The sequence below is a fragment of the Chiloscyllium plagiosum genome, chromosome 20 (genome assembly GCF_004010195.1).
Source record: "Chiloscyllium plagiosum isolate BGI_BamShark_2017 chromosome 20, ASM401019v2, whole genome shotgun sequence".
Lineage (NCBI taxonomy): Eukaryota > Metazoa > Chordata > Chondrichthyes > Orectolobiformes > Hemiscylliidae > Chiloscyllium > Chiloscyllium plagiosum.
This window is the reverse complement of record NC_057729.1, coordinates 20,385,826-20,401,037: the sequence shown is the minus strand read 5'-3', so window position 1 is coordinate 20,401,037 and position 15,212 is coordinate 20,385,826. Positions and strand designations below refer to the sequence as shown.

General features: G+C 38.4%; 1 protein-coding gene across 1 annotated transcript in view; it reads left to right on the top strand.

Annotated features, from left to right (window-relative positions):
* Positions 1 to 15,212, top strand: part of LOC122560064 (tyrosine-protein phosphatase non-receptor type 1-like) — an 89,417-nt gene that overhangs the window by 63,540 nt on the left and 10,665 nt on the right. Inside the window, exons 3-7 of the mRNA XM_043710268.1 lie at positions 3,724 to 3,824; positions 5,414 to 5,512; positions 8,791 to 8,928; positions 9,816 to 10,025; positions 10,981 to 11,142. Of these exons, the coding sequence (XP_043566203.1) occupies positions 3,724 to 3,824; positions 5,414 to 5,512; positions 8,791 to 8,928; positions 9,816 to 10,025; positions 10,981 to 11,142 (710 nt within the window). The remainder of the gene's footprint in view (positions 1 to 3,723; positions 3,825 to 5,413; positions 5,513 to 8,790; positions 8,929 to 9,815; positions 10,026 to 10,980; positions 11,143 to 15,212) is intronic.

Sequence of the window (15,212 nt, the reverse complement as noted above, 5' to 3'; positions counted from 1 at the left end):
GGGCTGTTTTCCCTGGAGGGTCGGAGTCTGAGGGGTGACCTTAGAGGTTTACAAAATTGAGGAGCATGGATAGGATAAATAGACAAAGTCTTTTCCCTGGGGTCGGGGAGACCAGAACTAGAGGGCATCGGTTTAGGGTGAGAGGGGGAAAGATATAAGAGACCTAAGAGGCAACTTTTTCACGCAGAGGGTGGTACGTGTATGGAATGAGCTGCCAGAGGAAGTGGTGGAGACTGGTACAATTACAACATTTAAGAATAGGGTATATGAATAGGAAGGGTTTGGAGTGATATGGGCCGGGTGCTGGCAGGTGGGACTAGATTGTGTTGGGATATCTGGTCGGCATGGACAGGTTGGACCGAAGGATCTGTTTCCATGCTGTACATCTGACTCTATGACCTCAAAGAACCTTAAAGCAAACAGTGCATATTTTAAGAGGAAAAACATAGATATCTTCACTGAATCACTAACAATACATTTGGAGCACCTCATTGCCAAGTCATAGTCAGGGCCACTGGTTTACTGTTAACTAATTAATTATTTTTAATAAAACTGATGTGATTTTACAGCATTGTTGAATGCAGTTCTTGATCTTTTATCAAAAATGACAGTTGCCAGCTTGAAGTTGTGCCCATAGTTTTGACTGTTATGCTACCTGATGAAGAGAACATTGAACATGGTTAAAGTAATCAGTTAATTTATTCTGAATAAATTGCTGAAATGACAAAATGAATAATTGTCAAACTAGTTCATTTTTCATTATGGCCATTGCAATTGGGAGCAAACTAAATTCCACTACAAAAAAGTGGCAAAGCATATGCTCCACATACTTGAACTTTAAAATTCTCCTCTTGTTGCATAGTTTTGGAGTTTGACAAGTGTGTGAACAGTTAAGTCTTAGTACTGTTATGGTGCAGTGGTAGTGTCCCTATCTCCTGAATTTAAGTCCCATCTACTCTAGAGCTGTATTACAGCACAACTGAAGACACCATCCTGACAGAACTTTCTATTTTAAATGGTAATTGACCTAATTATAGCATTAAAACTTGTATGCAAGTGGAAAATTGAAAAAGGAATATTGATTGAGTATATGGTTTGATCAGAAGATGTAATCAAAATTTATGAATTAAAAACAGTCCTGTCTGACTACTGTCCATAAGCCTTGAAAATGTTTGAGGTGTCTGAACTTGCCATGAACCTTGACTTGTAATTTAATGTTTACTTGGGTGCCTTCCTTGTTTGAAGAGCTTGGTATCCCCTGGTCACTCTAAACCCTGTCACCCTCCCTTCTCCAGCTCACTGTCATTGGTCTTCTGCTTTAACAGTTTGTCAGGACTCATTTATTGCCTTATCCTGTAACCAGTTCAAACCCAGAACCCATTGGCTACCATTATATCGAATAGCCGAGACTGTTTAAACTGAGGATAGAAATATAGCTACTTTTAGTAGAACGCTATGAAGTGTAAATAGGGCACTTCCAGAAGAGAGATGGAACAGGATGGAAGAGAAACCTGTTCAAAGTATGCAGAAGGGGTAAAAAATAGATCTGCGGCAAATTGAATTGCAATTTTTGTTAACAAATGGAGCCACAACAAAGAAGTGACCTGAAGAACTGCAGGACAGATAAATGCAAGAAGATTAACAAAGAAAATCTAATGCAGTGCATCAAATAGTAATCAATAAAAGTTTGTGATTTTTATTAATTTGGCCACCTACATTGAAGGTTGGAGATAGTTGTTTGCCTTTTCTACAGCAAACCAGCATTCCCAATCGACTACATTCTGTTTTTAAATTCAAGCCACAGACTTAAGGTGCTATAAGGGGAGTATGTACTTTTAAATATTATGACCTTCGGAGATGATTCTTTTTAAGAAGTAATTCAAGCTTCCAATTAATAGCTGAAAGGATGATGAGATTTCACCATTTAGGACTTTACTGTAACAAGACAAAGTGCTATTAACTAAACTATCTTTGTTAGCATTGTATCCTTTAAATTTCAATAAAATGTTTCCCTTTTTGTTATCCAATAGAAAACTAGCTTCAAGTACAGTGTAAAGTATATGTATGAAGTAGACATCCAAATTTCTCTATCAGTCACATGTGTTTCTTGGCATTCAAAAAATCACATGTTCTATTCATTTCTCACTCTGGAAACTTTTACGGTTAGAACTATTTCACTGCAAGATTTCTTTTGAGAATCTTTCTTTTCTGCAAGCCAGCAAATCTTTCATCCTTGTTTTACTCTTCAAGAATTTTCTTTTCAATCCAATTATTAGCTCCTAACCACATTCCTCTGTGGTGAACTATAGTGTCTTATTGACCACAGCTGTTCTCCAAGATCCTGACTGAGAATTTTCAGGGATATCTTCAGCTCTTCCCAAATCCAAGGTAATATGAATCTGGGGCTTTTATCACTTGTGTAGTTGATTCAAGGTCCTGAATTATCTTGGAATTAAATGGACAGTTTGTAGCACAGCTGTTTCTAACTTCCAACAGATTCTCAACACTTTTTTTCTGATACTTTGCTACTGACAGCCTATGCTGAAAATGTGTTGCTGGAAAAGCGCAGCAGGTCAGGCAGAATCCAGGGAACAGGACAATCGACGTTTCGGGCATAAGCCCTTCTTCAGGGCTTATGCCCGAAACGTCAATTCTCCTGTTCCCTGGATGCTGCCTGACCACCTGCGCTTTTCCAGCAACACATTTTCAGCTCTGATCTCCAGCATCTGCAGACCTCACTTTCTCCTACTGACAGCCTATCCACTGTTAGTACATATGCTGCTCCTGTTGTTTCCAAATGGACCTTCTAATCTTCTGCAATCGAGTCTTGCTGTCCGGCAAATATCAGAGCTGGTCACATGATTCCTTTTCAGTTATTTTAAAGATGTAGTCCCAAAGTATAGCAATCTTTTAATGCTCATAATTGTAACAAAAAGCCTTGAGCCAGGAAACACAAGTCACTTTAAAATGACACTTCACATCCTTGAGAAAATTAAGCATTGTATTTTTTAACCTTGCTACAACAGCAAATCAACAACATCTTCATTTAATATAACCTATGAATTTGTTTAGAAATTGAAATTGATGTGAATCCCTTAATTGTAATGGGCCAGCTTTGAAAACTTGGATTTTGCTGTGCAGAAAAGCACTGCAGAATTTCTCCTTTTGTATTTCCCTTTCAAGAAAAAAAATCATTCCCACACTACTTAAAAAAAAAAAAAGTATGCTTGCTTCATCGTGAGTTTTATACTAAATTAATTTTAGTGCAGCGTGATCAATAGACCCAACATTTCTTGATCTCTTAAGGTGAATTGCATCTTTCTTCAGTTTAGTTTACTGCTGTATGCATAATGAAACTGACAATATTTACAAATATTTGAAAGATTTGGTTTTCTATGTTAACTTTGTTAAAATTGGTTATAGTTTCATTTTAAGACATGTGACCAACAGACCAGTAACAGGTTTCAGATCTTTTTAAACTGGACTGTCCCAGACCTATTGAACTACTTATGCTATTTGTCCTAGTTGACATCTTCTGAAGAATGCAATTTATGCGTTGTCTCTCAAAACTGCAAAATCATCCAAATAGTTAATGTTACTTTACTTTAAACATGTGTCCTGTGTTGCAGCTTAATTGGTATGTCCTGACCATTCATGTTTTGTCAAAACTATAAATGAAGTATAATGCTCACCAGTAATCTTTTTTTTTCTGTAAACACGAAGTTGATCACAGTCGAATTAAGCTACAACAAGGTGATAATGATTATGTGAATGCAAGCTTGATTAAAATGGAAGAGGCGCAAAGGAGCTACATTCTGACTCAGGTGAGCAATTTTAAGAGGCATGCAGAACAAAATAAATTTTCCTTCAACTACACATTAGTTTTATTTAACATAGATGTCAGTATATTATTGGTGCTAAGTCTCCAGTTAATTCCTGAAATACCATTTTGAGCATTCAGCATAACCAAAGACATCAAGTTAAGGGAAGATGAGACTCAAGAATTAAATATTCTATCTTTTCATACACAGTGTGGTTCAGTAAAATTCAATATTGTCCAAACTCATTTGATTTGATTCCTTTTCTCTAGCAGCAAGGAAGCTTTGGTTCTGTATGTTTGGGACTTGCTTTTTAAACCTATGTTTGTTGCAAGATGTGATTGCCCATTGTCACCTTTCCCTCCATGTTATTGAATTTAAAAAGCTAAACATAAATTACAAACTCTTTTCTGACTACAGCTAAAGTTGTGTTTTGCAAAAAGTATATAAATTCAATTATTGGAATTCTGTGGTACCTGTTATGGATGTGTATTTTTAGCAGTTGTACAATATTTCATGTAAAAAAAATCTGAAGTTTTTGCTTCCCTGAATATTGAGGTATGCCATTTAAGTTTCCAATAACTAATATAATTCAGAAGTTAGAAATTCGTATTAAAGCATATTGATCCAGCCATTAACTCCTACTTTGGAAGTATGTGATATTATAAACACCATATTATAAAAAATCATGCTTCAAATTTAATCCCAGTGCCATTTGGAAATATGCAGAAAAATTGTTTTCAACTTCCAATTTTGTCACCTCTGGGGCAGGTCGGATTTGAATCGAGATTTTCTAGCCCAGAGTATGGACACTACCACTGCCAAAAGGCAACCCCTCCACCCCCCAAAAGAACCTTTATTCTGAGCATGATTTAAGGGACATGCATTTATATAATGTATTTCACAATCTTAGAATATCATGAAGCACATTGATACCAATTAATAATTATTTTTTGAAGTGGTCAGTTGTAAAGTAGACAACTGTGACAGCCAGTTTGCATACAGCAAGGTTTTCCAAGCAGTTATGAGATATGTAATCAAGTAATTTCTTATAGTGAACTTGACTGACCAATAAGTACTGGCCAGAGCACTGGAAGAACTCGCCTGCTTTTGGTAGAATAATGAGATCGATAGTGATTGGAATGTGAGATCTTTTATGTCCTCTTTAAAAGGGAGGCAAATTTTAAATAAACTATCTCATTTGAAAGATGACATCTCCGTCAGTTAATCACGGAGTACAATGCTGATGTGCCAGATTGGATTTTATGTTCTGGAGTTGGCGTTCAGCCTGCGGTTTCTGAGTGAGGTGAGAGGGCTGACAATGAACCTCTTTATTAAAAAAAAACTTAGAATACACCATTTGAAGCTTTCAAACCTGAGCCTGCTAATATTCAGACTTGTGTGAGAAGTTAGTAACTTTGATTTGTAGAACTTAAGTTTTTTAGATTTTGTGTTGCAAGCCAGCAGGCAAGATTAATGTTTAACGTTAATTTTAAAAAAAACTGCCTTCTCTACACAGATGCTATTGGACCTGCTGGTTTTTTTCCAGGAATTTTTATTTTTGTTCCTAATCAATGTTTGTTTTGGGTTTACAGGGTCCTCTTCCAAATACCTGTGGTCATTTCTGGGAAATGGTTTGGGAGCAGAAATCTAGGGGCGTTGTCATGCTCAACAGAGTGATCGAAAAGGGATCAGTAAGTAATTGACTATATTCCTATTCATCTTGAGTCATTGACAGTTTCAACAGCTCTGTGCAATCTGTAGTCAAAAATGGTATGAAACTAGATGTTTTCTCATTTGAAAGTAATTAGGATTGTAAATCAAATTTATCCTTAACTTAGATAATGATGCCAGCAGTAGTTGATCTTTATTAAAGATGGGGATCGTAAGTAAAGAACTCAACAAACCTCTTTAAAAAAAAAAGTAGCTGATTTAATAAACCATGATTATAGAATTTAGTTGTGTAATCAATATTTGTTCTCCCTTGGACCAGGCAATAGTTATTTGGAAGGACAGAACTGCATAATGCTTTAAAAATGCATTAAGTCAAAACTTTTCATCTTGCACTCATTATTGCATTCATATGGTGATCAATATTAAGGGGAACAATGTTGTATACTGTATCGGAAGAGTATTTATTGGCTGGCAAGTGTACCCTGATTGCTGCAAGAGTTAGTTGCATTTTGGAAGTAATTTGATTTGCACTTTACCGGGAGGGGATGTTTTTAGTTTTTTTTTTAAATCATTTAATTGGGTTAACGTGAATTCTCTATTTTTAATCAACCTATTTAATGTGTTGAACAGTCCTCCAGAACAGGTGAGAGTTGAATCAGACTCCCTGGTGTAGAGGTAGGGATGCTACCCCTAAATAGTTGATTATATGTCATGGGATTTGAATAGATCCCCAAACCCACTAGCTTGGGTGTTCTGCATTGCCAATCCAGGCACATTACCATTATGCTACCATCTCACCACCTGCACTGAAAGCTTAGTAAAACACCAACCACTGTATTTCTTTTGATTGCATGGAAGGCAGGTTAGCTGTAATCTCAGTTTGATTATTGAAGGAATGGAAGCTGGCAATTTCTAATGGAAGCTACATTGAAGAAGCTTCATAAATCAGGTGAAATTAACAAGCTAGATCTCCAAAAAATGAAACCTGATGGATTCAATACACTTTGGTTCTGTGGGTTACCTAGGGTACACAAACCAGGGGCCCCCTCAGACCCATAGTCTCACTCCCTGGCACATTGACATACAGACTAGCAAAACAACTCCACCGAAAACTCATGCCACTCCATCCACTCCACCCAAGAATTCCTGAACATTATCAATGACACCAAAAAGGAAGAGGATGAGATAATGTCTCCTTTGCCATGACAGTCCCATTAAGATCAGTTAACATCAACTTGGCCAAAGAAACACTGACCACACTACTGGACAAACCCAGGACTCAAACACCAGGCAGCACCAACCCAATCAGCAAGGACAACATCCACAAGTTAGTTAACCCTGTGCCTCACTACCCACTTCACCTTCAATGGCAAGACCTACAAACAAATCAATGGAACACCCATGGAATCACCAATATCAAGCTGCTTAGCAGAGGTGGTAGTGCACAGACCAAAATGGACCAAATTAGAGGAAACCTACGACATCATCAATAACATCTTTACTGGCATAAATTTCACAAAAGAGGAGAACAACAGACTCCCCTTCCTAGACGTCATAGTGGAACGAACAATTAATGGAGAACTGCAGACCAGCATCTACAGGAGAGCAACGCACAAAGGCCAGATAGTTAATTACAGGAGCAATCATCCCGACACCCACAAATGGAGCTACATCAGGACATTATTTAAATGGGCCACAACACACTGCAGCACCTAGGAACCACGAGTAGCAGAAGAAAAATGCCTAGACTGTGTATTCAGGAACAATGGGTATCCAATAAACACAGTCTGCCGATTCTTAAATAAGTAGACACAACATGCCCAGAAACATTCGCCGCATTGCTTCACATCAAAGACATCTCTGAGATGACTACTGGACTACTCACCCCATGGCATCATGTTTGTCCACAAACCTACTCTCACACTGAAACAGCTACTGATGAACCTAAGAGACCCTATACGACCAACCAGCAAAACAAATGTCATTTACAAAATACCCTGCAAGGAGTAGAACAAACACTGCATCGGACAGACGGGCAGAAAACTTGCCACCAGGATATGCGAACACCAACTAGCCTCCAAAAGACATGACCCACTATCACAAGTATCCTTACATACAGGCAAAGAGCACCACTTTGACTGGCACAACGTGCCCATCCTAGGACAGGCTAAGCAGAGAGACACGGGAATTCCTAGAGGCCTGATATTCAAACTGGAACTCCATTTAATAAACATTGGACCACATTTACCAACCTCTGAGGAAAAGAACCAGAAATGATATCAATCACCTTAACAAACCAAGACACAGAAAGCAGGACACAACACCAGTGCTTCACTGGAGGCTCACTGATGATGTTACCTAGCATGGTGATGAAACATCTGAAAACAAACCTTCCAGCTCAGCAAGCAAACTTACAACCTGAAGCTGGCAATTGCCTAGTTTGAAGATAATGGGAGAATTTCTCAAACTTTAAGTGTTGTCTTGCAATTTAAAGTAGCCAGTTGAATTAGCTTGGAAGTATTGAAAAATAACCAGAATCCGGGCTGAGGCATTCACAGTTAAGTGAGAGTAAATGGAAACAGTTGCAGCTAAGAAATTTTCAGATGACCATGGCTCATTTATGGTTTGCTATAGAAGTCAGTTGCTTTAAGATACTGTACTGTATTCTTGGAGGAAAAAAGAAGTAAACTTGAGGGTATGGATAATGTAGATATAAGCTATAGTGTTAATTGTATTTGTCTTGTTAAATTTGTTCTATATGAGAAACCATTTTTGTTTTAAAAAATTGCATAATTGTTAAAACAAGGTATTCAGATTTCTCTTAAATATTAGCAGTTCTCAACTGGGTTGATAATATGTTCATCCATGAAAACTAGAAGGAGTGCTATACTTCCATTTTTCTTACCTCATGAAATGTTCTTATCTCACCAATTGTATAATTTCTTCAGTATATCCTGTTAGAATTGTCATTGTTTTAATCTGAAGCTGATTATTAAAAACCTTTTTAAATATTGTCTTTTAATAGAAGGCAAGGTGCTTGTATGAAACTTTTTTTTTTGTTGTGCTGCTACTTTTGTGTGCTTTAAGGTATAGCTAGAAAGTTTTTAGGATTGTTTTATTTCCATTAATCCACAAAGTTACTATCTAGCCAGAAATAACTTTTAAGTGTTAGTTCAGTAACAGGAATATCTTTTCAGAATAGAAGAAATAGTGGTTCACTTTTAATAGCAGAAAACACTTTGGTTAGTACAAGATGAATGCCAATTTTTTTTTTTAAAAGGCTCCTTTTCAATTCTAGGTAAAATGTGCACAGTACTGGCCAAGTAAAGAAGGAGGAGAAATTATATTCCCAGACACCCAATTCAAGTTAACATTAATTTCTGAAGATGTGAAATCATATTATACAGTGCGGCGATTAGAAGTGGAAAACCTCGCAGTAAGTAGTTCAGACTGAATTTGGGAACTTCGGACTTTTGAGTTGGAACTCTTTTTATCCGATATAATGTCGAACTCAACATTGTTGCTGATTTCCACCAGGATCAGATCCCTTTAGCACACCGCTTGTTGCATCTGGCCAACCTGAAAAAGACACATTTACTTTTACTCTTTGACAAAATAATCATTTAGCCATGCAAATATGTTGCACCTTCCATGAGATTTTACTTTCCTCAATAACCTTTGTGGTACCTTATCAAATGCTTTCTGGGAATCTAAGTACAGTACTTCATTTGATTCACCTTTTATCCACAGCGTATGTGTGCCTCCTCAAAGAACTCCAGTAGTTTGATCAAATATGATTTCCCTTTCACAAAACCTGTTTAAGTTCCCTATAGTAATTTAAATGACATCTCATATTTTTCTTTTGATAAAATGCTAAGCTGGCTGACCTATATTTTCTACTTTCTGACTCCCTATGTTGTATACATTTATACATGAGCATACTCCAACCTACTGCTAAGGGCTTATACACAACTCCTAAAAGTGACTTCTTGCCATTATCACATCTTGTTTCTATCCCAACTGTAGTTATTTCCAAAATGATAATTAATGTAGTTGCAAATATTTAAAATGTTCTAGAAGCTTGGAATTTATATATTGTCTATTAACTTCTAAAAGTGTTCATAAGACAGACAGACTACCAGTTTATGTTAGTCAGCTTGCTGCTGTTGCTTGTTCTTCCCAAGTTTTGTTAGCATCAATTAATGAGATGACTGAAGTTTCAAACAAAAATTATATTTTGGAAGATGTATTAAAGGCTTAAAGTTTTCTATGATACTTTACATTGACATTTATTCCTTTTGTTATCGCTGTCTGTCTATCTAGACCAAAGAAACCAGGGAAATATTGCACTTTCATTATACCACATGGCCTGATTTTGGAGTTCCAGAATCACCTGCTTCATTCCTTAACTTCCTTTTCAAAGTGAGGGAATCTGGCTCATTAAATCCAGAGTACGGACCTATTATGATTCATTGCAGTGCAGGGATAGGACGATCTGGCACTTTTTCTTTGGTCGATACTTGCCTCCTTCTGGTAAGTAAATTTGGATATTTTGTATAGATCCCTCACAGAATTCTGGGTTTGGTTTAAATAATTTTGTCTTTCAACAAAAAAAATGACATTGCATGCGTAGAGGGAAATTTTGTTCGTCAAATTATATACTTCTCTTTCTGGACACTGTTTTCAAGACAAAAGCGATTACCCAATTATATTGTGCCCTTTTCTGATCATCATTAGCCAAGAATGTCTCAAGAAACAAGGAAAATAAAAGAGAAAAACAACTGGAGTACAAATCACGTTTTTTTAACAAAAACTGTTTGAGAGCCCACCTTTACTGAAGGAAGTTCATGTGTTATTTTCTGAAAAGCCTCTAAAGGAAATGTTGCTGCAAGCTCAGTATTTTGCGTAATACATATTTCTATGACAAGGCCATTAATCCAACAGTCTATTGGTTGAAAAAAACAGCTTTTTTTTTTAAAGTTGATGCACAGCCTAAAATTTACAACCTTTTTACTGCTAATAATTTGCTCCTGATATTTATAACTAATGTTACAAAGGTTCCACAGGTTATGCTAGCAGTCCTGAAGCAAGTTGTGTTTTCTGGCCAGCATCACCATGCTCCACATTCCAGATAACCATGATTTACTGTCAATTCAGTTACAACTTTTAACATTGATGAAAATATCTCAGCAAATTCTAAAAAAATTGAATTCAATTTTTTAAAAAGTTCTTTATAGGGCAACTATCAATATCATAGTTATACATCGTATAACTATTAGCCATTGGGTTGTTTGCTTTCTTCAATCTCACTTCACCACACATTTACTCTCTCGAGTGCATATGGGTAAATGTGTGCACCTATTATATCAAGATACTGTAACAAGAATTCAGGATACCCTGTCCTAAAATGCTCAAATAAAAATGATTGGAACTGGATAACTGAACTGTGATTTTCCTGGTTAATCCTTAATGTATGACTCATTGGCAGATGGACAAGCGGAAAGATCCTTTGTCTGTGAATATTAAAGAAGTTTTATTAGAAATGAGGAAGTATCGTATGGGTCTCATTCAGACAGCTGATCAAATGCGTTTCTCTTATATGGCTATTATTGAAGGGGCCAAATTCATTATGGGAGACTCCTCTGTGCAAGTAAGTACTTCGATTTGTTAATTGCTTTTGATCATTAAGAAAACCTTACACCAGGATATGTTGTAGCACATCACATGCAACGTAATATTTCTGAAGTGTTGCACAGTCAAATACAATGGCCAGCTTAGGCACATAAAGGTGCCACTAACATCAAGTTAGATTGTTGACTGTTTTAGTAGTATTAGATGAGGGATCAATTATGACAGTGAACTGGTTGAAGTTAGTAGTGCCGTGGAACCTTAGGCACATCTGATGTTTCTCTTTAATAGGTTAACTGAAAGGGCAGTACCTCCAATTTGCATTAGCTTCTGTGCTTCAGTCTGGAGCTCAGCTTTAATCCGCAGTCTTATGACTCTAACCAAACTGATGCTAACAGAAGACTTTATCATTTGGTTTCTAAACAAAACATATCAGTAAAATAAACAAAACTAAGATTTAACTGATAATACATAATTTCATTCTCTATGTATTATACTGGACTTTCAGCAGGCTAGACAAAGACAAATCTATTGCGTGACAAAGTAATAACATAAAACCCATTATTGTTAAGTACATTATCCAGGTGGCAAAACCTGTTCTATAAATGACCTGCTTAAAGGTGAGGGCCTAGTATATTATTGCTATACTATAAATTCAGAAACTCAGCTATTGTTCTGGAGATCTGGGTTTTGAAACCTGCCACGGCAGATGGTGGGATTTGAATTCAAATTTTAAAAATCTGGAATTAAGAATCTACTGATTACTGCAAAAATCATTGTCGATTGTTGGGAAAAAACCACCTGGTTCACTAATGTCCTTCAGGGAAGGAAATCTGCCATCCTCACCTGGTGTGGCCTACATGTGACTCTAGACCTAAAGCTGTATGATTGACACTCAATTGCCCTCTGAAAAGGCCGACCAAGCCATTCAGTGGTATCAGTTGCTACCAAGGCTCAAAAGAAATGAAACCAGATGGATGACCAGGCATCGGACATAACAGCCCTGTCAACCCCGTCAAGTCCTCCTTAACATCTGGGAGTTAGTGCCAAAATTGGAAGAGCTGACTCAGACTTGTCAAGCAACGGCCTGACATTGTCTGTAAAGTACGATTGTCCCATGCATCACCATCACCATCCCTGGATATGTCCTGTCTCACCAGCAGAGGTGGTGGCACAATAGTACACAATCGGGAGGGAGTGCCCTGTGAGTTTTCAACATTGACTCTGGACCCCACGAAGTCTCGTGGCTTCAAGTTAAATATGGGCAAGGAAACCTCCTGATTACCACGTACCGCCCTCCCTTAGCTGATGAATCAGTATTCCTCCATGTTGAACACTTAGAGGAAGCATGGAGGATGGCAAGGGCAGCAGTACTACTGATTGAGCTGGTCAAGTCCTGCAGGGTGGTGAGAGCACCAACAAAGGGGAAACATGTACTTGACCTCATCCTTACCAATCTACTAGCTGTAGATGCATCTGTCTATGACAGCAATAGTAAGAGCGACCACCGCACAGTACTTGTGGAGACAAAATCCAGCCTTCGCATTGAGAATAACCTCCGTCGTGTTATGTAGCACTATCAATGTGCTAAATGGGACAGACTTGGAACAGATCTGGCAGCTCAATACTGGGTATCCATTATATGCTATGGACCGTCAACAGCAGCTGAATTGTACTCCTGTGCAATCTGTAACTTCATGGCCCAGCATATCCCCCACTCAACCATTACCATCAAGCAAGGGGATCAACCATTGTTTGATAAAGTACAGGAGCATATGCCAGGAGCAGCACCAGGCATACCTGAAGATGAGTTGTTAACCTGGTGAAGCCATCAAACAGGACTACCATGCCAAACAGCATGTGATAGAGCTAAGCAATCCCACAACTAACGGATCAGGTATAAGTTGTGTAGTCCTGCCATTTCCAATTATGAATGGTGGTGGCAGATTAAATAACTCGCTGGAGGAGGTGGCTCCACAAATATCCCTATCCTCAATGATGGAAGAGCCCAGCACCTTAATGCAAAGGACAAGGTTGAGGCTTTTGCAGTATTCTTCAGCCAGAACTGTCAAGTAGATGATCCTGATTCCTCCAATGGTCCCCAGCATTATGGCTACCAGTCTTCAGCCAATTCAATTTACTCCACGTGACATCACAAAATGGTTGGACACACTGGGTACTGCAAAGGCTACAAGCCCTGACAACATTCCAGCATTTGTACTGAAGACTTGTGCTCCAGAACCTGCTGCTCCCCTAGCCAAGCTGTTGCAGTACAGTTACAACACTGTCCTCCTGACAATGTGGAATATTGCTCAGGTATGACCTGTACATTTAAAAGCAGGACAAATCCGACCCGACCAACTACCACCCTATCAGTTTACTGTTGATCATTAGTAAAGTGATGGAAGGTGTCATTGACAGTGCTTTCAAATATCACGTATATGGCAATGACCTGCTGCGTGATGCAGAGTTTGGGTTCTGCCAGGGTCACTAAACTCCTGACCTCATTACAGCCTTGGTTCAAACATGGACAAAAGAGCTGAATTCCAAAGGTAATGTGAGCACTCTTGACATCAAGGCTTTATTCAACCAAGTGTGGCATCAAGGTGTCCTAGCAAAACTGGAATCAGTGGATTTAAAGGGCAAACTCTCCAGTGGGTTGGAGTCCTACCTGACACATAAGATGATGGTTGTGGTTGTTGGTTAGTCGTCTCAGCTTTAGGATAGTGTTCTAAGCCCCAGCTATCTTCAGCTGCTTCATCAATGCCTTCCCTCCGTCATGAGGTCAGCGTGGGGATGTTTGTTTGCGCAATGTTCAGCACCATTTACAATTCCTCATGCTGAAGCAATCCACGTTCAAGTGCAACAAGATCTGGACAATATCCAGGCTTGGGCTGACAAGTGGCAAGTAATACTTGCGCCCATCACCAATAAAAGACAATCTAATAACCACCCCACGACATTCAATGGTATTGCCATCATTGAAAACTCTACACTATCATCATCCTGGAAGATATCATTGACCAGAAACTCAACAGGACTTAACACATAAATAGCTACAAGAACGGGCCAGAGGCGAGGAATAATATGGCAAGTAACTTAACTCCTGACTTGTGCATTGTAGATGGTAGACAGGCTTTAGGGAATGTCAGTAGTGTGATTGAATACTTCCCATTTGCCTGGATGAGTGTAGCTCCAACAACACTCAAGAAGCTTGACACCATTCAGGACAAAATCAGCCTGCTTCTTTAGCATTACATCCATAAGCAACAAATCCCCCCTCCTCCACCAATGTTTAGTAGCAGCAGTGTGTGCTATCTACACGATGCAGTGCAGGAATTCACGAAAGATCCTTAACACCTTCTAAACCCACGACCACTGCCATCTAAAAGGACAAGGGCAGCAGATACATGAGAACACCACCACCTTCACATTCCTCTCCAAGCCAGTCACCATTTTGACTTAGAAATATATCGCTATTTCTTCACTGTCACTGGATCAAAATTCTGGAATTCTCTCAAGGGCATTGTGGATCACTCCACAGCAGGTGGACTGTAGTGGTTCAAGAAGGCAGCTCACTACCACCTTCTCAAGGACAACTAGGACCGAGCAAAAAAAATGCTGGCCGGTAGCAACGCCCACATCACACAAATGGGGAAAAGAAAACACTATTCTTATGAAGCTGCCTTGCTTCGTAAAAGTATTTCCTTCTGTGTTATGGAAGTGAAGACTCTCTCCAAATAGTTTCAGATTCAACTGGAATATGGAATTATCATATGTTTGCTTTTTTTCTTTTCCTCCCAGAAGCTTGAGCAGTTTCAAATATTTTCCTCAGTTTTTGTGAAGCACAGTGTCCCTAACATGATAGGAATTGGATCTAATGTAACAGACTCACTTGTGGTATAGTGGTGGTTGGCATAGGAAATGGAAAATCCATTTTGGTTTTGTGAACCATACTGATCTGAGCCTGGGCTTATACTGATATGGCACAGTGTCAGTATTTTATTTAACTACAAATGAGTAAGTGACTGAAAACTCCTATAGATAGACTTCAGCTTAGTTATCTGGTGCAGAACAAGAAGGTCCTGAGTT